Source organism: Microcaecilia unicolor, chromosome 1 (genome assembly GCF_901765095.1).
Source record: "Microcaecilia unicolor chromosome 1, aMicUni1.1, whole genome shotgun sequence".
Lineage (NCBI taxonomy): Eukaryota > Metazoa > Chordata > Amphibia > Gymnophiona > Siphonopidae > Microcaecilia > Microcaecilia unicolor.
The window spans coordinates 571,385,730-571,407,935 of NC_044031.1; the positions used below are offsets into that span (position 1 = coordinate 571,385,730).

The 22,206-nt window shown below is 49.4% G+C and overlaps 1 protein-coding gene across 3 annotated transcripts in view; it reads right to left on the reverse strand.

Annotated features, from left to right (window-relative positions):
* The window catches only part of RAD21 (RAD21 cohesin complex component), a 182,513-nt gene that overhangs the window by 81,177 nt on the left and 79,130 nt on the right, over nucleotides 1-22,206 (reverse strand). For all 3 annotated transcript variants that reach the window (XM_030218287.1, XM_030218270.1, XM_030218278.1), the window contains 2 exons: nucleotides 13,505-13,728; nucleotides 12,231-12,381 (listed from right to left, as the gene is read on the reverse strand). In XM_030218287.1, the coding sequence (XP_030074147.1) occupies nucleotides 12,231-12,381; nucleotides 13,505-13,728 (375 nt within the window). The remainder of the gene's footprint in view (nucleotides 1-12,230; nucleotides 12,382-13,504; nucleotides 13,729-22,206) is intronic.

Here is a 22,206-nt window from a genome sequence, read left to right on the forward strand (position 1 = left end):
CGTCGAGGCACCGAGGTCTCGGTGTCGTCGAGCGGTGGACTCCCGCGTCGGCGGGGACGGAGCTCCCTCCATCGATGTCGACGGGGACTCCACCTGCGTGGCGGTCGAGACCGGCGCCGCAAGCGGCGGCGGTGTCGACGGCCCCGGCGCCGGGCTAGAGCTCGCCGGCGCCACAGACATCGGCGCCGAGGGCGCAAGCACCCCCGGCGCCGGCACAGCCTGGCGCATCAGCCCTTCCAGGATCCCCGGAAGGATGGCTCTGAGGCACTCGTCCAGGCCCGCTGCCGGGAAAGGCGATGGGGCCGGTAGGGGTGTCGGTGCCAGAAGCTGATGGGGGCCAGGAGACGGCACCGAGGTGCCGGAACCCTGACGCGTCGGTACCTCCACAACCGACGGGGACCTCTCCTCTCGGCGATGACGCTTTGGCGTCGCCTCCTCTCCGATGTGCGGATGCACCGAGGGCGACCGGTGACGACGCTTCTTGTCCTTCTTTCGATGCGCGTCACCGGCGCCGGGAGGTATGGAGGAGGAGGAGGACGATCCCCCTCGGTCTCGAGGAGCCGGGTCAGACAGGGTTCGGTCCCGTGGACCACGGGCGGAGGGAGTGACCGGGGCCGACTGCCCACGCGGCCGCTCACCTCCACCCTCGCCGGCGGACCGGCGGGACCTGTTCTCCTGGGGTCGATGCCATCGGTGCCAATGTCTCGGGCATCGATACCGGTACCGAAGGACCGGGCGTCGATACCGATGCCGTCGAGGTCGACGTCGAGGGGCCGGCGCAAGTTCCAAAAAGACGGTCCCGCAGAACTTGCCTCGCAACCTGAGTCCGTTTCCGGAGACCGAGACACAGGGAACACGACTTGATATTGTGCTCCGGCCCGGGGCACTGTAGGCACCAAGCGTGGGTGTCGGTCTGCGAGATCGGCCGGCCGCAGCGACCACACTTTTTAAATCCACTCGGGACCTTCGAGGACATCGACGGAAAAATCGCGTCGGCGAAGTCAAAGTCGTCAATGGTGGCGAAAATCACACCTCGAAAAAGGAAACGACCGTGCGGCCACTAGGCCGCAACGTGGCGTCCCCGCTGGAAGCGAGGAAAAAAGGGAGCGCGTGCTCCACACGCACAGGTTTTTTTTTTTTTTTTTTGAAAAAGAAAAAGGGAAACCGGCGGTAACAAAAACTAAATAGAAAAAATAACGATCCGCGTAAACGCGATCGACTTTCCGGCGGCTGAAAGCAGAGAGAGCGGCAAAGCACGACTCTCTCCAGACGCGGAAAAAAAGGAACTGGCGGGAGCGGTCGCGCACGGGCGGGAAGACGGCCGCGCATGCGCGGTGGGCGTGCCCTGCGTGCCGACCGTCCCACGAAGCCTTTTCCTGTTGGTGGGGGCTGCCGCGGACGTCACCCAGTCGTGAGAACAAGCAGCCTGCTTGTCCTCGGAGAATATATGCTAACCCAATCACTTCCTTTATCATCGAGCAGTGGTCGCTTTAGAAGCCACTTCACCTCAGTACGCCTTGTAGCGCTATAGAAACACTAATAGTAGTAGTAGTAGTTCCAACCACAAGCTAACCCATTTGGAGAAGCTCGCGATTTCATAGTAGCTGGTATTTATCTGTCCCTGAAGAAACATGGCCATGGCAGGCAACCTTCTTTAGACCTGGGAGTTAAAGTGCTAAATAATGTTTTGCATATGGTCTGCTTCTCTTCTTTTCTCCTTATTGGATTTTCATGGACTGTTTGCCTTGTTTTCTTTCTCCTGACATTGAGCCAATGCAATCATAACCGCTCCTCAGTCCTATGAAAAGCCAACACCATCCTGGGGAGGAAGGAGGGAACTGGCCAAACTACCTTATCTTTGGAACATCTGAAAGGGTTCCCTACACAAGGCCTGCAATCACATGATTCTTCTGGCTGCCTTAAACGTACATTTTGTCAAGGGCTCAACGTGGGCTTTCACCAAAGCTGATAACACCAGATACAGAACCCACAATGGGACCAATGGGTGACAAGGATGCTGAAAATACCCAATGAATAAGAAATTGAAGCACATCTGGATGAGATGTCAAAACAAGACCTCTCACCAGTCCCCCAAAACACGCTAAGGCCGTCACCCACACCTTGAGAGAAGCCAGGGCCAGACCCCTGTTTAAACCATCCTGCAAAAACATGCCCAACATAGCAGAATGCAAAGGCAGAGCCTGGTGATCCTCACACCAGTCCTCAAAGAGATGCCACACAGGAACATATGCAAAGGAGGTTGACCATTTTCAAGAGTTCAACATGGTAGGGATTACCTTGTTTGAAAAAACTCTCTTTCAGAACCTTGCCCTTTCAAGATCCAAGCTGTAAGACAGAATTAAGATGCTTCACCATACTCACTGGGCCTTCCATCAATAGATCTTTTGACATTGGAAGCGTCAATGGATGCTTGGCTACCAAACAGGATTTGTTAGATGTGCAAACAAAAGCTAGCCTCAAATGTTCCAGCTCATCTGAATAGCAGGACAAGCTAGTTGTTGCATAGCCACAAACTCCCAGCTGATCTGAACAGGGACAACCTAGAAACCACGTGTCTCACTCCCAGAGTCACCTAGATAGTGAAAGGTAGATAGAAAAAAAAAAAAAAAAAAGGACTACGAGGCCCCCAGCTGTACTAATATATCCTAGTGAGGCCAGATTGGCATGGCCTACAATAAGAGTGGGAGCTGCCTGAAATCACAGGAAATTTGGCAAAAGGCCAAGAGGGAATGCACTGTCCTACATGGATTCTACCCACCTGCCTGCCTGCCCGCCCTTAGGTCTGGCAAATATACCAGCTGGCACAATGAAAATGAAGGACACATGCACAGTGAGACAGTAACAGGCCTCTCAAACTGCTGCATCCTTTCCTAGGGAAAAGAGCTATGGTGGAGAACCACAGCTGAACATGTGACTCTCTAGGGAAAACCATCTTGCCAGTCAGAGCAGAAATAAAAGGATGGAAGGCAGGAAGGAGATCTAGGAACGCCTTGCAAAAGTGTAAAACTGCATCAAGACGACTCACAAAGAGCCTAGTTCTAGACAATGACTCTTCATAATAAAATACTCAAGCAAGATTTAGAAAGAACAACCTGAGAGCTCTCCGGAAAAGATACTGTAGAAAGAAGTGGAATGGCAGCATGGAAAAGAAAGCAAAGTTACTTACTTGTAGCAGGTATTCTCAGAGGACAGCAGGCTGATTGTTCTCACGACTGGGTCGGCGTCCACGGTGGCCTGGAAACGGCAATTTTTCTTAGCAAAAATAGGCAAAGCTTTGCCAGAGTCTTCTTGAACGCGGGGCACACGCACCGCGCATGCGCGGCAGTCTTCCCGCGAAGCGCATGAGTCCCCGCTCAGTTAGGTCAAAATAAATTACAAAGAGAAGAAAACAACTCCAAAGGGGAGGTGGGTGGGTTTGTGAGAACAATCAGCCTGCTGTCCTCGGAGAATACCTGCTAAAGGTAAGTATCTTCGCTTTCTCAGAGAACAAGCAGGCTGTGTGTTTTCACTGATGGGGTAACCCTAGCACCCCAGGCTCACTCAAAACAAGAAAGGTCAATTGGGCCTCGCAACGGTGAGGACATAACAAGGATTGACCTACGAAGTAAAACATCTGAGAGTGCAGCCTGGAACAGAACAAATATGGGTCATGGGGGGTGGAGTTGGATTCTAAACCCCGAACAGATTTTGCAGCACCGACTGCCCAAACCGACTGTCTCTTGAGAGCGGAATCCACAACCATAGAGTCGTGAGGTAACTGCGACTTCATCAACTCAGCTTCTCCGTGAATCCGATATTGGGACTCAGCTCTTTTGGGAATAGTGGGATTACTTAATGGTTTCATCCAGTTCCTTAGAAGTGTCTCTTTCAGGACATTGTGCAAAGGAACAGTGGATGATTCCTTAGGTGGCGAAGGATAGTCAAGGACCTCAAGCATCTCAGTCCTGGGCTCATCCTCAGATACCACAGGGAAGGGAATAGCCACAGACATTTCCCGGACAAATGAAGAGAAAGAAAGACTCTCCGTAGGAGAAAGCTTTCTTTCTGGCGAAGGAGTGGGATCAGAAGGAAGACCACAAGACTCCTCGGAACAGAAATACCTGGGATCTTCTCCTTCATCCCACGAGGCATCCTCCTCTGTATCGGACAAGAGTTCTCTAACTGCAGTTCGAACCCGGGCCCATCTCGACGCCAAGGAACCATGTCCTCGATGGCGTTGCCAAGAAGTTGACTCCCATGCCAGCGGCGATGAAGCTCCCTCCAGTGATGTCGACCTGGGTGGCAGCCGACACCGATGCCGGCACCGGGGACCTCACCACAGGCCTCGAGCCAGCTGCCGCTTCCATTGACGGTACGGAGGGCGCAAGCACCCCCGGCAACGGAACAGGCTGACGCAGCAACCCCTCCAACAGACCTGGAAGAATGGCTCGGATGTGCTAGTCCAGAGTCGCTGTCGAGCAAGGCTGCGGGATTGGTGCAGGAATCGGGTCCAGAATCTGTTGAGGTCGAGGAGGCAGTACCGGGGCTGCCCGAAGACCTACACCTCCTGAATGGAGAGTGAACGAGCCTCCCGGCGTTGGCGCTTCACGGGTGCGGAATCCTTCGATGCCCTGGAGCTCCCGGTACCGTGATTAGGAGACCGATGACGATGCTTCTTCGCCTTCGTTCGATGCACGTCATCGATACTCTTCGGTACCGAGGACGTGGAATCCACATGCCTCCTCGGGGTTGGGTCCGAGAGTGGTCAGTCCCGCGGGACCTGCACAGCAGGAGTCTTCGAGGCAGGTGGAGACCCACATGATGGCTCACTGCTCCCAGTGTGTGGTCTCTGGACAGCCATTACCTGAGCTCCTGAAGTTGATGCCATCTCCGGTGCCGATATTGACGCCGCCGACCTCGGTACCGATGTAGACGCTGAAGAACCGGACTAAGCTCCAAAAAGTTGGTCCCACTGAGCTTGTCTCGACACCTGTGTTCACTTTTTTAAGATAAGATACATCTTACATGCGTCTGGGCGATGGTCGGGCCCCAAGGCACTGAAGACACCACGCGTGGGGGTCGGTACCTGAGATCGTCCAGTAGCACCGAGTATATCGTCCAGTAGCACCGAGTATACTACTTGAAGCCGCTGGGAGTCCTCGATGACATGGACGGAAAAATAGCGGCGGCAAGATCAAAATTCGCGATTGTGCCGACAATAAGGACACAAAAAAAGAGAACCCGCGTACGCGCGGCCTACAAGAGCCGCAATGGAAGCGAAAGTAAACTTAAGGGGACCAAACTAGAAATAAAAGTAAAACTTTGCTTCTGCTTTTTTTTTTAACACAAGGAAAAGGAAAAGAACACGAAGAGGAAAAACCTCTAGCGAAAACAGAAGGCTCTTTCTTTGGGCCGAACGGAGAGAGACCGACAAGCAGCCACTCTCCAACCGCGGAAAAGAAAAAACTGAGCGGGAACTCGCGCGGTGCACACGTCCCGCGTTCCAGAAGGCTCTGGCAAAGCTTTGCCTATCTTTGCTGAGAAAAATTGCCGTTTCCAGGCCGCCGACCCATCAGTGAGAACAAGCAGCCTGCTTGTCCTCGGAGAAAAATCCATTACCAATAGTTTCTGGAAAACATTTTTTTTACGTCTAGACAGCAAAGTTTGATGTTAAAGAATAAGACTACAACACAGGAAGAACAAGTGGTGCCAAAAAAAGTAAGGAGAACTTACTGTTGAAGACACTCCTTCCTGCACATTCCAAAAGATGAGAAGTCTACATGACTGCAGACCCAAGAAAAAGTAGGGGAGAACAGGAAAGGCCTTCCAAATCCCAACCTTCAGCTACCTATATACTGCAGAAAGCCGCAGCGTACACCAGAGAACAAGTATTAAAACAAAACAACCCCCCCCCCCCATACATCTATGTTCCCAAGCCACATAGGCAGACAGTATTGACAGCAGTGCAGCAAAGCAGTGATTAAGAGCAGCTTAAGAACTGAGGTTCCAGAGAAACAATCACTAATTATTAGACAGATCACATACAGAAAATTCCACATAATCGGAGAAAGCGAATGCTACATACCTGTAGAAGGTATTCCTCCGAGGACAGCAGGCTGATTGTTCTCACTGATGGGTGACGTCCACGGCAGCCCCTCCAATCGGAATCTCACTAGCAAAAGCCTTTGCTAGCCCTCGCGCGCCGATGCGCACCGCGCATGCGCGGCCGTCTTCCCGCCCGAAACCGGCTCGTGCCGGCCAGTCTCATATGTAACAAGACAAAGAGAAGGGAAGACACAACTCCAAAGGGGAGGCGGGCGGGTTTGTGAGAACAATCAGCCTGCTGTCCTTGGAGAATACCTTCTACAGGTATGTAGCATTCGCTTTCTCCGAGGACAATCAGGCTGCTTGTTCTCACTGATGGGGTATCCCTAGCCCCCAGGCTCACTCAAAACAACAACCAAGGTCAATTGGGCCTCGCAACGGCGAGGACATAACTGAGATTGACCTAACAATTTATCCAACTAACTGAGAGTGCAGCCTGGAACAGAATAAACATGGGCCTAGGGGGGTGGAGTTGGATTCTAAACCCCGAACAGATTCTGAAGCACTGACTGCCCGAACCGACTGTCGCGTCGGGTATCCTGCTGCAGGCAGTAATGAGATGTGAATGTGTGGACAGATGACCACGTCGCAGCTTTGCAAATCTCTTCAATAGTGGCTGACTTCAAGTGGGCTACCGACGCTGCCATGGCTCTAACATTATGAGCCGTGACATGACCCTCAAGAGCCAGCCCAGCCTGGGCGTAAGTGAAGGAAATGCAATCTGCTAGCCAATTGGATATGGTGCGTTTCCCCACAGCCACTCCCCTCCTGTTGGGATCAAAAGAAACAAACAATTGGGCGGACTGTCTGTTGGGCTGTGTCCGCTCCAGGTAGAAGGCCAATGCTCTCTTGCAGTCCAATGTGTGCAGCTGACGTTCAGCAGGGCAGGAATGAGGACGGGGAAAGAATGTTGGCAAGACAATTGACTGGTTCAGATGGAACTCCGACACAACCTTTGGCAAGAACTTAGGGTGAGTGTGGAGGACTACTCTGTTATGATGAAATTTGGTGTAAGGGGCCTGGGCTACCAGGGCCTGAAGCTCACTGACTCTACGAGCTGAAGTAACTGCCACCAAGAAAATGACCTTCCAGGTCAAGTACTTCAGATGGCAGGAGTTCAGTGGTTCAAAAGGAGGTTTCATCAGCTGGGTGAGAACGACATTGAGATCCCATGACACTGTAGGAGGCTTGACAGGGGGCTTTGACAAAAGCAAACCTCTCATGAAGCGAACAACTAAAGGCTGTCCTGAGATCGGCTTACCTTCAACACGGTAATGGTATGCACCGATTGCACTAAAGTGAACCCTTACAGAGTTGGTCTTGAGACCAGACTCAGACAAGTGCAGAAGGTATTCAAGCAGGGTCTGTGTAGGACAAGAGCGAGGATCTAGGGCCTTGCTGTCACACCAGACGGCAAACCTCCTCCATAGAAAGAAGTAACTCCTCTTAGTGGAATCTTTCCTGGAAGCAAGCAAGACACGGGAGACACCCTCCGACAGGCCCAAAGAGGCAAAGTCTACGCTCTCAACATCCAGGCCGTGAGAGCCAGAGACTGGAGGTTGGGATGCAGAAGCGACCCCTCGTTCTGAGTAATGAGGGTCGGAAAACAGTCCAATCTCCACGGTTCTTCGGAGGACAACTCCAGAAGAAGAGGGAACCAGATCTGACGCGGCCAAAAAGGAGCAATCAGAATCATGGTGCCTCGGTCTTGCTTGAGTTTCAACAAAGTCTTCCCCACCAGAGGTATGGGAGGATAAGCATACAGCAGACCCTCCCCCCAGTCCAGGAGGAAGGCATCCGATGCCAGTCTGCCGTGGGCCTGAAGCCTGGAACAGAACTGAGGGACTTTGTGGTTGGCTCAAGAAGCAAAGAGATCTACCAAAGGGGTGCCCCACACCTGGAAGATCTGTCGCACTACACGGGAATTGAGCGACCACTCGCGAGGTTGCATAATCCTGCTCAACCTGTCGGCCAGACTGTTGTTTACGCCTGCCAGATATATGGCTTGGAGCACCATGCCGTGACGGCGAGCCCAGAGCCACATGCTGACGGCTTCCTGACACAGGGGGCGAGATCCTGCTTGTTGATGTAATACATGGCAACCTGGTTGTCTGTCTGAATTTGGATAATTTGGTGGGACAGCCGATCTCTGAAAGCCTTCAGAGCGTTCCAGACCGCTCGTAACTCCAGGAGATTGATCTGCAGATTGCGTTCCTGGAGGGACCAGCTTCCCTGGGTGTGAAGCCCATCGACATGAGCTCCCCACCCCAGGAGAGACGCATCCGTAGTCAGCACTTTTTGTGGCTGAGGAATTTGGAAAGGACGTCCCAGAGTCAAATTGGACCAAATCATCCACCAATACAGGGATTTGAGAAAACTCGTGGACAGGTGGATCACGTCTTCTAGATCCCCAGCAGCCTGAAACCACTGGGAAGCTAGGGTCCATTGAGCAGATCTCATGTGAAGGCGTGCCATGGGAGTCACATGAACTGTGGAGGCCATGTGGCCCAGCAATCTCAACATCTGCCGAGCTGTGACCTGCTGGGACGCTCGCACCCGCGAGACGAGGGACAACAAGTTGTTGGCTCTCGCCTCTGGGAGATAGGCATGAGCCGTCCGAGAATCCAGCAGAGCTCCTATGAATTCGAGTCTCTGTACTGGGAGAAGATGGGACTTTGGATAATTTATCACAAACCCCAGTAGCTCCAGGAGGCGAATAGTCATCTGCATGGACTGTAGAGCTCCTGCCTCGGATGTGTTCTTCACCAGCCAATCGTCAAGATATGGGAACAAGTGTACCCCTCGCCTGCGAAGTGCCGCTGCTACTACAGCCAAGCACTTCGTGAACACTCTGGGCGCAGAGGCGAGCCCAAAGGGTAGCACACAGTACTGGAAGTGACGTGTGCCCAGCTGAAATCGCAGATACTGTCTGTGAGCTGGCAGTATCGGGATGTGAGTGTGTAGGCGTCCTTCAAGTCCAGAGAGCATAGCCAATCGTTTTCCTGAACCATGGGGAGAAGGGTGCCCAGGAAAAGCATCCTGAACTTTTCCTTGACCAGATATTTGTTCAGGGCCCTTAGGTCTAGGATGGGACGCATCCCCCGTTTTCTTTTCCACAAGGAAGTACTTGGAATAGAATCCCAGCCCTTCCTGCCCGGATGGCACGGGCTCGACCGCATTGGCGCTGAGAAGGGCGGAGAGTTCCTCTGCAAGTACCTGCTTGTGTTGGAAGCTGTAAGACTGAGCTCCCGGTGGACAATTTGGAGGTTTTGAGGCCAAATTGAGGGTGTATCCTTGCCGGACTATTTGGAGAACCCACTGATCAGAGGTTATGAGAGGCCACCTTTGGTGAAAAACTTTCAACCTCCCTCCGACCGGCAGGTCGCCCGGCACTGACACTTGGATGTCGGCTATGCTCTGCTGGAGCCAGTCAAAAGCTCGTCCCTTGCTTTTGCTGGGGAGCCGAGGGGCCTTGCTGAGGCACATGCTGCTGACGAGAGCGAGCGCGCTGGGGCTTAGCCTGGGCCGCAGGCTGTCGAGAAGGAGGATTGTACCTACGCTTGCCAGAAGAGTAGGGAACAGTCTTCCTTCCCCCATAAAAACGTCTACCTGTGGAGGTAGAAGCTGAAGGCTGCCGGCGGGAGAACTTGTCGAAAGCAGTATCCCGCTGGTGGAGCTGCTCTACCACCTGTTCGACCTTCTCTCCAAAAATATTATCCGCACGGCAGGGCGAATCCGCAATCCACTGCTGGATCCTATTCTCCAGGTCGGAGGCACGCAGCCATGAGAGCCTGCGCATCATCACACCTTGAGCAGCAACCCTGGACGCAACATCAAAGGTGTCATACACCCCTCTGGCCAGGAATTTTCTGCACGCCTTCAGCTGCCTGACCACCTCCTGAAAAGGCTTGGCTTGCTCAGGGGGGAGCTTGTCCACCAAGCCCGCCAACTGCCGCACATTGTTCCGCATGTGTATGCTCGTGTAGAGCTGGTAAGACTGGATTTTGGCCACGAGCATAGAAGAATGGTAGGCCTTCCTCCCAAAGGAGTCTAAGGTTCTAGAGTCCTTGCCCGGAGGCGCCGAAGCATGCTCCCTAGAACTCTTAGCCTTCTTTAGGGCTAAATCCACAACTCCAGAGTCGTGAGGCAACTGAGTGCGCATCAGCTCTGGGACCCCATGGATCCGGTACTGGGACTCGATCTTCTTGGGAATGTGGGGATTACTTAAAGGCTTGGTCCAGTTCGCCAGCAATGTCTTTTTTAGGACATGATGCATGGGTACTGTGGACGCTTCCTTAGGTGGAGAAGGATAGTCCAGGAGCTCAAACATTTCAGCCCTGGGCTCGTCCTCCACAACCACCGGGAAGGGGATGGCCGTAGACATCTCCCGGACAAGGGCCGCAAAAGACAGACTCTCGGGAGGAGAAAGCTGCCTTTCAGGGGAGGGAGTGGGATCAGAAGGAAGACCATCAGACTCCTCGTCAGAGAAATATCTGATGTCCTCCTCCTCTTCCCACAGTTCACGGACCTGTGTCTGAAGCCGTGCCCGGCTCGACTCCGTAGAACCACGGCCACGGTGTGGGCGTCGAGAGGTAGACTCCCTCGCCCGCACCGGCGAAGGCCCCTCCGCCGACGGGGAGCCTTCCTGGGAGGCGACCGCAGTCGGTACCGCAAGCGGCACCGATGTCAGAGACCTCACCCCGGGCAAAGGGCCAAACGGCGCCTCGCTCGACGGTACTGGTGGCGCAAGCACTCCTGGTACCGGAGGGAAAGGGCGCAACAGCTCTCCCAGGATCTCTGGGAGAACGGCCCGGAGACTCTCGTGCAGGGCGGCTGTGGAGAAAGACATGGAAGCCGATGCAGGAGTCGATGTCAGAGTCTGTTCCGGGCGTGGAGGCTGTTCCGGGCTGTCCAAGGTGGAGCGCATCGACACCTCCTGAACAGAGGGTGAGCGGTCCTCCCGGTGCCGATGCCTACTGGATGCCGACTCCCTCGGCGACCCAGAGCTCTCGGTACTGAAGCGGGAAGGAGACCGGTGTCGATGCTTCTTTGACTTTTTCAAACGAAGCATGTCACCGGAGTTTCCCGGTACCGACGAGGAGGACGTAGAATCCAGCCGTCGCTTCCTCGGGGCCGAGGCCGAAGAAGGTCGGTCTCGGGGGGGCTGTACCGCAGGAGCCCTCATGGTAGGGGGAGACCCACCCGAAGGCTCACCGCCACCAGCAGGGGAATGGACAGCCCTCACCTGCACTCCAGTCGAAGCACCACCGTCCGACGACCTCAGCACTAGTGGAGGTCCCGGTACCACCGACGCAGCCTTCCGATGTCTCGGCCCCGATGCAGAGGGTCGATGTCTCGATGCAGTCGCGGCCGAGGACGGAGGTCTTGACGCTGTCGACGTCGATGCACTCGATACTCCCGATGCCGAGCCCGAGAACAAAACGTTCCACTGGGCCAATCTCGCTACCTGAGTCCTTTTCTGTAAAACGGCGCAAAGACTACAGGCCTGCGGGCGGTGCCCAGCACCCAGACACTGAAGACACGACGCGTGCCTGTCAGTGAGCAAGATTACCCGGGCGCACTTCTTGAAGCCGGTGGGAGACTTCGATGACATGGGCGGAAAAATCACGCCGGCGAAATCAAAACTCGTAATTGCGGTAAGGCACCAAAAAGAGGGGGAGAAAAAATTCGACCCGAGGAAATACAGGACTGGGAAAAAGTCCGAAAAGGCCTTCTTCCGAAATCCTTTTTTTTCCTCTAGCGAAAAGCCAAAACAGACGCGCGAGGTCAACTTAAGGGGCGCGAACGGCGTAAACACGACCATACCGAGCGCGGACAAAAGAAGACTGACGAACACGATCCGGTTTGGGCGGGAAGACGGCCGCGCATGCGCGGTGCGCATCGTCGCGCGAGGGCTAGCAAAGGACTTTGCTAGAAGTGTTCCGATTGGAGGGGCTGCCGTGGACGTCACCCATCAGTGAGAACAAGCAGCCTGCTTGTCCTCGGAGAAAATGTTTGACGCACAGAGGTTGATCATTAATTGAACTCTGTGCACTACGAAAAATACCCCGCAAAAAATAAATAGTTTATATAAGTTGTCAATTACACAACAATGTTGAACGCACCAATGACATCTCTCTGCTGTGGCTGCTCTTCTCTAGGTACCTCTGGATTTTCAAATTCTTTCAGGAACTCATCCAGGTTGTCAGCTTCTCCCCCTTTCCTCCTCTTTCTAAGCTCATCTGGTACAAGAGGTGTAAGACAGCGTGTGAAAAGCTACATGGACAAAAATCACATGAATATGAATAAGTTAAAAAGCACTTCACATCCCACACACAATCAATCAGTGATAAACAGCAATAAAACCAAGATAAGAAAATAATTTGTGATGACCACTTAAACATGGACAATGTATCATATGGAAAGAAAAACAAACATTTGAAGAGGAAATTCACAAGGCTCTGTACAACGCATGGCACTTTCAAGTTTCCCCTACCACAAAACTCTTATGTACCTTTGAGTGTTTTAGTATAAGTTAATGGATACAAATCAGTATATTTACTCTGACAATACCTATACGCACAGTATGTATTACTCATGGGGGAATTCTTTGCAAAAAAAAAAAAAAAAGCTTGAAAATTCTATGCATTATACTTGAAAATTGTTCACACTTTATTTGTAATTTTCTTGTGTAGAACTCTCCCATTATAGGGGCTTACTCCTCCCCCAGGCATGAATTCTCTCCCCTCACCAACTGCAGTTGTCTTCCCTCTCAGGTTCCACCTTCTCCAGCTCTCTCTCAGCTTAAAGATTCCTTCCTCTTCCCTGGTAAATTCAGCTCCTAGCTTTCTCCAAAGAAGAATACCTTGCATTTCTCTCTCCTTGCCCCACTATCTGTTCCCTACCTTTCCAGTGGCTCTCCCGCCTGCCCTCAGCATTCACTACCCCCCCCCCCCCCCCACACTGTTTTTCCCTTCCTCTCAAGATCCCAGATGTCTATCCCCAATGTCTCTCCCTGCACCCCAAGTACAACCCCTCAAATCACTTTTCTCTCCCTCAACCCCCATCCACCTTTATCCAGGACCCCCTACACCTTTCTCCAGCTATTCCCCCCATGGCACAGCAAAAGGAGGTGGTGCACAGCTGCAGATCTGGCTGCATCCTCCTTTGCCATTATGGGCCAAACTATCTGTCTGAACTGTGGGGGCCACTGAACAAGCATGTGGTTTGAAGGAACAATCAGAACCAAGATGGCAGAGGAGGAGGACATGGATCACCACTTCTTAATTGTGGCAGGGAGGGAGTCTGGGTGAGTCATGACTGTTGCCTATGCAGAATTCTGCACGTGACATGCAGCCACAGTTGTACTGAAAGAAATACATCTATTAAATGGCTTTACTTTCAACAGTCTGCTGTTCCACAAAGGCTGAGCAGGAAGGGAGAATAGTTTTTCCACTCCACCAGTCTCTTTCCACATCATTAATTTCTTAGTGGGAGGTGCAAGATCCAGAGTAGTGACAATATCAGAATAGTCGCTCAACTGGGCTCGGATTGTCTTGCTATCCAACTCTTTCACACTGTCTACGATCAGCTTTCTCTTTCTTTTAGCTTTGGTTTCTTTCACTACAGAAAGGAGAAAAACAAATGTAAATAATTCAGTAATTACATTGTATTTGTATTAGTTTAGATGCCAGCAAGAAATTTCTTTATGGGTTATAAGCCCCTACAGCACTAAGAACTGACAGGTATTGCCATTCAGGGATAAAAAAAAAAAACCCAAAAACAAAATTAGCAGCATTAGGAAAAAAGGGAAAAGACAGATTCAGGAGTACTCTAAAGAAATACTTCTTTATGGAGAGAGTCTCATTCAACCAGCATTGATGCGCATGCTTAGCCCTTTTGTACGCAGCTTTAATAGCATACTGGGGATAACCCCGCTCTCGAAATCTCTCTGTCAATAACCGAGCTTGTTGAGTATATCTGGCTTGATCCGAACTCAACCTCTTAATTCTTAAAAATTGTCCCATAGGAATACTCTCTTTTAACTTGCCCCCAAGGCGGTCTGCCTTTATATGGCAGATTTTGAAACTATATTTGTGTATCCCTCCGGCTGTGTGATAGATCATCTCATAGCCTGGAAGAGATACATTGACGACGTTTTTGTTATATGGTCAAGGTCTGAACAAGAGCTGCAGAACTTTGTGCGGCATTTAAATAACTGTGAAGTCAACATTCAGTTCGTTGGGCAGGCAGTAGGGTTATCGGTCCAATTTCAGGACATAGTGTTTATAGTGATGGTCGATTTGTCACTGGGGTCTATCGCAAACCAACTGATAGAAATACAATTTAGCATTTCAATAGTCATCATCCACTGAAGTTAAAAGAGAGTATTCCTATGGGACAATTTTTAAGAATTAAGAGGTTGAGTTCGGATCAAGCCAGATATACTCAACAAGCTCGGTTATTGACAGAGAGGTTTTGAGAGCAGGGTTATCCCCAGTATGCTATTAAAGCTGCGTACAAAAGGGCTAAGCATGTGCATCAATGCTGGTTGAATGAGACACAGAGGGTAGAACGTAATTCCGATGATCGATTCAACTGTGTTCTGCCGTTTTTTAAGCAAACTAAATCCATCCAGCAGATTTTGAGACATTGGCCAACGTTGTCTCTACATCCGTCGTCGTGTGTGCAGCCACGGTTCTCTTGTACCCGAGATAGGAATTTAGGGGAGATTTTGTCGAAGAAGAGATTGACATTACAAACGGGACAGGATGAGCCGTGGGGGCATACACAGTGCGGGGCTTGTGTATATTGCAAGTACGCTCTATGCACGGATCAAATATGGGTTCAGACGATGGGAAAATAATTTTATCTAAGAGCACGGTCTGATTGTAACACAATTAATGTCATATATGGGATACGATGTCCTTGTTCCTTTTGGAATATTGGGGAGACAACTCGAAAAATCAAGGTGCGTATTGCCCAGCACTTGAGCAATGTTAGATTGCAAAAAATTGATACACCATTGGTTTCTCACTGGACACAATTGGGACACACTGTGGAGGATTTGCGGTTTGTGGTTCTGCTTTGTTGAAAGGGAGGTGGACGAAATTGCGAGCGGGAGCTCATTAAGAGGGAACAAAGGATGATTTACAACTGGGACACGGTGGAGCCCAACGGGTTGAACAAGGAAGTAGATTGGCCATTACTGATGACACTATAAAAAGTGGCTGAGAGTGAAGGTAGATTCATCTGATCAGCAGTGCGGTGAGCCACATATTGGGGGAACTCCTTGGCATTCCAGGCAATTTTGAAAGGCTATATAAGGTATGGGCAATATGATGTTTTAAATATGATATAATTATATTTGTATTAGTATGGATTGTCATTGTGAATGTTTTGTGAAGGGTCTCCTGATGAAGAGATTGAAACACGGCCGGTGTTGAGAAAACATGAAAGTGAAGAATGTATGTGAAAACCACGTCGGGTCTGGTCAAGCCTTTGGTTATGCAGTGGAGGTGAAGATCCGTTTAAGTATTAGTGCTCCTGTGAAGAGCGACGGGTCAAGTACCAAGTGGATTGGATTATACTTGTGAGATTTCGAGAGTGAGATTTGTGCTCACGTTCATAATTGATGGTGAAAGCAAAGATCATATTCAACAGGAGTTGTAAGAAGTTGGAAATTGTGGACTTTATCGCTTACATAACGGACTATTTTATGGGACTTGATGTGGGAAATGTGGGATTTGATGGTGATGTTTAATATTTTTTGTAATAAAGAATAATGTATTTTTGATTTAGATATAAGATTTGTAGTAGTCTAATTGAAGCAGGTCAACTAAGTAAGATCTACTGACATTTATTATAACCCTTGTATTGTGGAGGTGGAGGAGTGGCCTAGTGGTTAGGGTGGTGGACTTTGGTCCTGGGGAACTGAGGAACTGAGTTCGATTCCCGGCATAGGTAGCTCCTTGTGACTCTGGGCAAGTCACTTAACCCTCCATTGCCCACCGCATTGAGCCTGCCATGAGTGGGAAAGCGCGGGATAAAATGTAACAAAAAAAAAAAAAAAAAAAAAAAAGAGTATGAGGGATTCCAGCACATTCTGGCCGGATCTTGCACTTTGGGGCCAATCAGGGCTCAGAGCTTTAACATCAAGGGTATTTGGCTAATGACAGTGCAGATTATTTTCCCTCAGATGTTTCCTCACTTCCTGTGGAAGATAAGCTGAAAGGAAAACAGCTGCAGCTTTAAAGCACAGGACAGGCACCACCTGCTAGCCAATAAAGGGAAATGCACTGAGGGAAAAAAGATGTCATACAGCAACTTATTAAATAACAGACATAAGTCCTCTGTTTTGCCACACAGGTGTTCTCCTAGGACAGCAGGATGAATACCCACAATGATAGGTGACGCCATCCGACAGAGCCCTGTGTGGGAACCACTCTCCAGTAACTTGTGGAAGCCTTTGAGGGTGACGCACCTTACAAGCACACTCCTTCCTGCCTGTTGTTGTTGTGCGGCCATGCCAGCCTAATACTAAAGCTACAGAATTCAACTTCAAGGGGAGGTGGACGAACCAGGGGGAATATTCATCTTACTGTCCTTGGAAAATATCTGCTACAGGTAACTAATTTCACCTTGTCCAAAGACAAGCAGGAACAAATGTCCGCACTAATGGGAATCCCTACCTACTAGGCTGTCAAAGAAAAAAAAAGAAAGATAAGGCTTTTTGTCTTTAGCCTTGGATTACTGTGTGACTGAAAACTGTGCTGTCTGAATAGTCTTCCAGGTACCTGCACTGAATCTCCCTCTAGGACCCCCATGAATGCGGCAGTTAGTCTCCACTTTGCTCCCGCCTCACTGACCATGTCACCGTCAGTATCCTTCTTTACTCTACTGCTTAGCGGCGCACGCCACAGGAGCAGGCATGCTTCTTCGTGCACTCTACTTTCAACACCATGGGTAGGACATTTATAGCTTTACAGTGTCCCCTTATTCTGCTTCTTCTTTCGGTTCCTTACATGTGTCTTGGCTCAATTCCGGTGATTGGGGAATGCCGATCTTCCAGACTCCTTAAACCCCCCTCCTCTCTACCAGGTTTCTAGTCCCTATTCCTCCTACTACCCCATCTCTCCCTCCCTCTACTTCTCATCAGTCTGATTCTCCAATTCATACCAGCTTTTTAAATTGCCAGTCATTATGTAATAAACACTTCCTCATCCGTGACCTTATTACCCAGTTGTACCTAGATATTCTTTGTATAATTGACTCTGATGTTTTGTACATAAATCAGAAAGTACCACCTGGCTATTCATATCTGTATCAGAATCATCCTAATCATTGTGGGGGGGGGGGGGGGGGGGGGGAGGGTGTCTAGCACTGATTTTCTCGTCTAAGGTAAGCCTCTCTTGATGTGATGTCATTCCCTTGCTCCCATTGAGGCTCTCCAATTCCACCTCACTGGTCCCATTCCAGTAGACTTATTTATCTTCCTCCACCTATTTCTGCTGCCTCATATAGCTTACTTTGCTCCCTTTTAATTGAATTTTGTCTTAAATCACACTCATCCCATCATTCTGGGTGATTTCAACATTCACTTAGATAAAAACACCCCACACCATTTGCTTTCAACAATCTTATTTTAGATCTCAGTTTAACCCAGTATGTACTTTTGCCTACCCACATAGATAGCCATATTTTGGATCTGATCCCCTCATTAATCTTAGATACTGGTACCTTTTCTATCACTTCCCTTAATCTACTTGCTTGGTCACATCACCTCCTTGTATTCTTCAACCTTGCTAACTTCCCAGCATCTTCCATCTCATCTAAAAACACGTCCTCCTCTCTAAAATTACATCCTCCCTTCTTTCTGATAATTTAAAATTAGAAATATCTTCTTTCACTACCCTTGCTTTGGATGAACAAACAGCTCTTTGGAATTGACCAGAGTTTACAATTCGCTTGCCTCTCTAGTAGAACTCTCTGCTCCCTGTTCTTTACGTCACTCTGAACCTTGGTGTTCATCAGACCTACAACACCTCAGACGACAACTATGTCAAGCAGAAAGGAAATGGATTTGTTTGCCAATACTACACTCCATAGTTACAAGCTACTGACCCATTCATGAAAGAAAGCAATTCTTACTGCCAAAAAAAATCCTACTACTCAAATGAAGTTGTAAAAGCTCCTAATACTGCAACTATGTACCGAACCCTTAAGTCTCTTACTACATTTTAATAGCTCCACAGGTCAAGTAGATAACCTCCATCCACCAGCTCAACTTTTGGCTACCCTTTTCAAATCCAAAATTGACACACTTTGTGCCAGCTTCTCTACCTGTCCCATATCATCTTCCACCTCACCTCCTATATCTTCTATGTCCCGCAATACTTTGTCAGATTTCCATATCCCTCTTCGTTTGAGCTTGCTAAAACAATTTCTCAGATGCGACCTAGCTCTACCTCTTTGGATCCCCCTACCCTCCACTTTAGTAAAACCAAAACACTCCTAACTTCCTTTTCTCCATTCTATGATCACACTCTGTCTACTAGAGTAGTCCCTCAAAACTGGAAGAATACTATCTACCCTAAAATTAAAGACCTCAAACATCCAATTACTGACCCTTCTAATTACAGGCCTATTGCTAACTTATCTTTTCTAGTAAAGATAGTTAAAGCCGAGACCGGAAGTGACGTCACGAGACTAAATGGACGCTTGAGTCCCTAGCTCCGCGCTTCCCTGCTTTAAAATTGCTCCATCTGCGGACACCCGATCCTGTTTTTGTATCGGGGTAGCTTCTTGGGACTTGTGCTGAGCCTGGGTACATTATGAGCAAAACTCCGGCGTCCCAGTCACGAGATGGTGAGCGCTGTTCGGCGCAGCAGCTGGTGAAGGGCTGCTTGAGACACGTGTCGCCAGCTCCGGGGCGTTCATCGGGGTCCGATTCTGCCTCTTCAAATGTACAGTTGCAGCAATCCGCACCCAAAATAGGCTTTCCTAAAGAGCTGGCCAAATGCTTGGAGGAAATTTGTGTGGAGATTAAGGCGTCAAAATTAGAAATCCTTGAACATATGGATGCCATTAGCCTTGATCTCCGCGAGCTTGGGGGCAGGGTCGAGGCACTGGAGGAGTGTGCGGACGAGCAGGCAGAGAGAGCTGAGGCAGTGGATGCTCGTTTTTTGCAGTTGACCGAACAGACTGAGGAATTACAATATAAAACTGACGACCTGGAGAACCAAGGTAGGAGACAAAACCTCAGGTTCCGTGGGGTCCCTGAAAATGCTAATATGGAGGATGTGCCTACAATTGTGAGATCGTTATATGAGAAGGTTCTGGGAGAACAACTGGAGCCAGAGGAAATTCTGTTGGATCAAGCACACAGATCACTTGGGAAATCTAAAGATAACAGACCCAGAGACATAATTGTGAGATTTTCTTCATATGTGTTCAAGGAGAAAGTGTGGCTTAAAGCGCGCCAAAATCCGCCATTGGAATTGAGGCTAGGGTGTCTGTGTTCCAGGATCTGTCTTTGTTTACCTTAACAAAGAGGCGTGTGATGAGACCTGTGTTGGAAATCTTGCAAAAAGAGAAGATCTCCTATAGATGGTCTTTCCCTTTTGCTCTGTGCTTCCTGTATAGTGGCAAGCAGCTCAGGTTTCGCAGGCTTGCTGAAGCGTGGAGGTTTTTGCATGAAGTAGGTTTGACTTCAGCAGTGGCACCTCTGGAAGACTTGGCTCCTTCGACAAGAGCGCAGTTGCAGAAGTGGAAGAGAGTTCCTCAGAAGTCCAAGAAACAGGGAGCCAAGCCATGACTGATCGAACTGTTTCTCAGATGCAGGTGTCAGCTAAAGTGGTGACAAGTTTGACTTGGTTTACTAGTTCTTTCATTTGTCCTTAAGAGCTACTTGATGTTGTGGCAGTATGAGTGTGGTACGGGTTCTGGAGGGTGGGTGGATGACACGAGGTAGGGTGAATAAAGTTCGAGTGGGGGGGTGTTATTGGGGTGTGTGAGAGAGGCTTGGGGCCCGTTTGGTCTAAGTGGGGTACTTCTGGGTTTTCCCATTCAGGGCATTATGGTTCTGTCTGGTGGGGGTATGACTTTGCAGGGGTTTAGGATGGGGGGGAGAGGTAGGATGGGTGGTAGGGTAGGGCGTGGGTTGGGTATCTTTGGGGAAATTTGAACTGTTTCTTTGATGGAATTGGGGGAACTCCCTTGGTTAACTGTGTGTATTTTGTACCTGCCTGGTAGAGGTTTGAAATGACTGGAGACTTAAAATTGTTGTCTTAAAATGTGAAAGGCCTGAATTTTACACAAAAGCGCCAGAAATTGTTTAAACTAATTCACTTTCAGCTACAGGTGGTGTTTCTTCAGGAGACACATCTGCGCAGGGACCACAAAAAGTTTTTATCCCATCCTCAATACCCCTATGTTTTCTGTTCATCAGCAATAGATGGATCCAAGAAACAGTGGGTGGCCATACTGCTTCACTCCTCAGTACGAATCCACAATATCAGTATCAATGGATCCTCAGAAGCTTAACCGAGATTGGATAGCAGAGCCGGTAGTGGGAGGCGGGGCTGGTGCTGTGCAGACTTATACGGTCTGTGCCAGAGCCAGTGGTGGGAGGCGGGACTGGAGGTTAGGAGGCAGGGATAGTGCTGGGCAGACTTATACGGTCTGTGCCAGAGCCGGTGGTGGGAGGCGGGGATAGTGCTGGGCAGACTTATACGGTCTGTGCCCTGAAGAGCATAGGTACAAATCAAAGTAGGGTATACACAAAAAGTAGCACACATGAGATGTCTTGTTGGGCAGACTGGATGGACCTTGCAGGTCTTTTTCTGCCGTCATCTACTAAGTTATTATGTATCTCTGGTAACATCCAATGACATATACACACAAACCAGGACTTTTAGCCACCAACTCAAAGAGAGTGCTTGAAACAGTTCACACCAGTATAATATAATAGAAATTTTTGTGTATGTAGAGTACCCTCAGATATTTACCACTATTACTCCGCGGGGTTTCAATCACTTTCCTCAGGGACAAGGGTTAAGGCTGCATAATTCTTTTCTTCCTCATTCTTTTTTTCTCAAGCAATCAACAAGGAAAGTGACCGAAACCCCGCGGAGTCGGGCGCTTTCAGGGGAAGGCAATTGATGAATGTTTCAGCGAGGCAAGATAGTTCTGCCAGCGAGGCAAGAATTTGTCAAGATAAGTGCACAGTTTTCACCTAGTATATATATTTTTAAAAGTGATAAGCGATTTTATAGCACTGAGGTGATTGGGAAGCATGAAAAAAAATGAGCATATGTTGCTCCCCAAAAAAATTTGTTAGAGTTACCCGATGAAAGAAGTGCTATGCCACTTTGTAGCAGCATTATTGACTGTAGTAATAGTGGTAAATATCCGAGGGTACTGTACATACACAAAAATTTCTATTATATTATACTGGTGTGAACTGTTTCAAGCACTCTGTTTGAGTTGGTGGCTAAAAGTCCTGGTTTGTGTGTATATGTCACTCCTCAGTACAGCATCAGGTGGTGAAGACGAAGCGAGACAGGAAGGGGCGTTTTTTGATTTTGAGCGTATTGTTGGGTGAAATGGCAGTAACTTTAGCTTCAATATATGCTCCTAATGAGGTGCAGAGCGGGTTCCTGACCTAATTGGTGGGACACTTTACATCCTGTCCTTCGGGGAAAGTTGTTGTTGGGGGGGACTTTAATGCCACGCAACATCTGGCGTTGGATAGGTCAGGGGTACCCCCGGGAGTTGATGTCATGATTTCTCAGGCCTTGAACAAGTTTGCTAGAGACTTGGGTGTTTCTGATGTCTGGCATGTTTCTCATCCGGGGGCTAGGGATTACTCGTTCTATTCCCACTCACATGATACTTACTCCCGAATTGACTATATTTTTGTTGATGTCTCATTGACTCACGCTGGATGGACTTCAGATATTGGGATAGCTACCTTGTCGGATCATGCACCAGTTTGGGTCTGTCTTCCTTCGCTTTGTGGGGAGGAGAGGGAGAGGAGATGGTCACTGAATACTACTTTGTTAAAGGAGGAGGAACTTTTAGCAGGTTACCGAAATATCT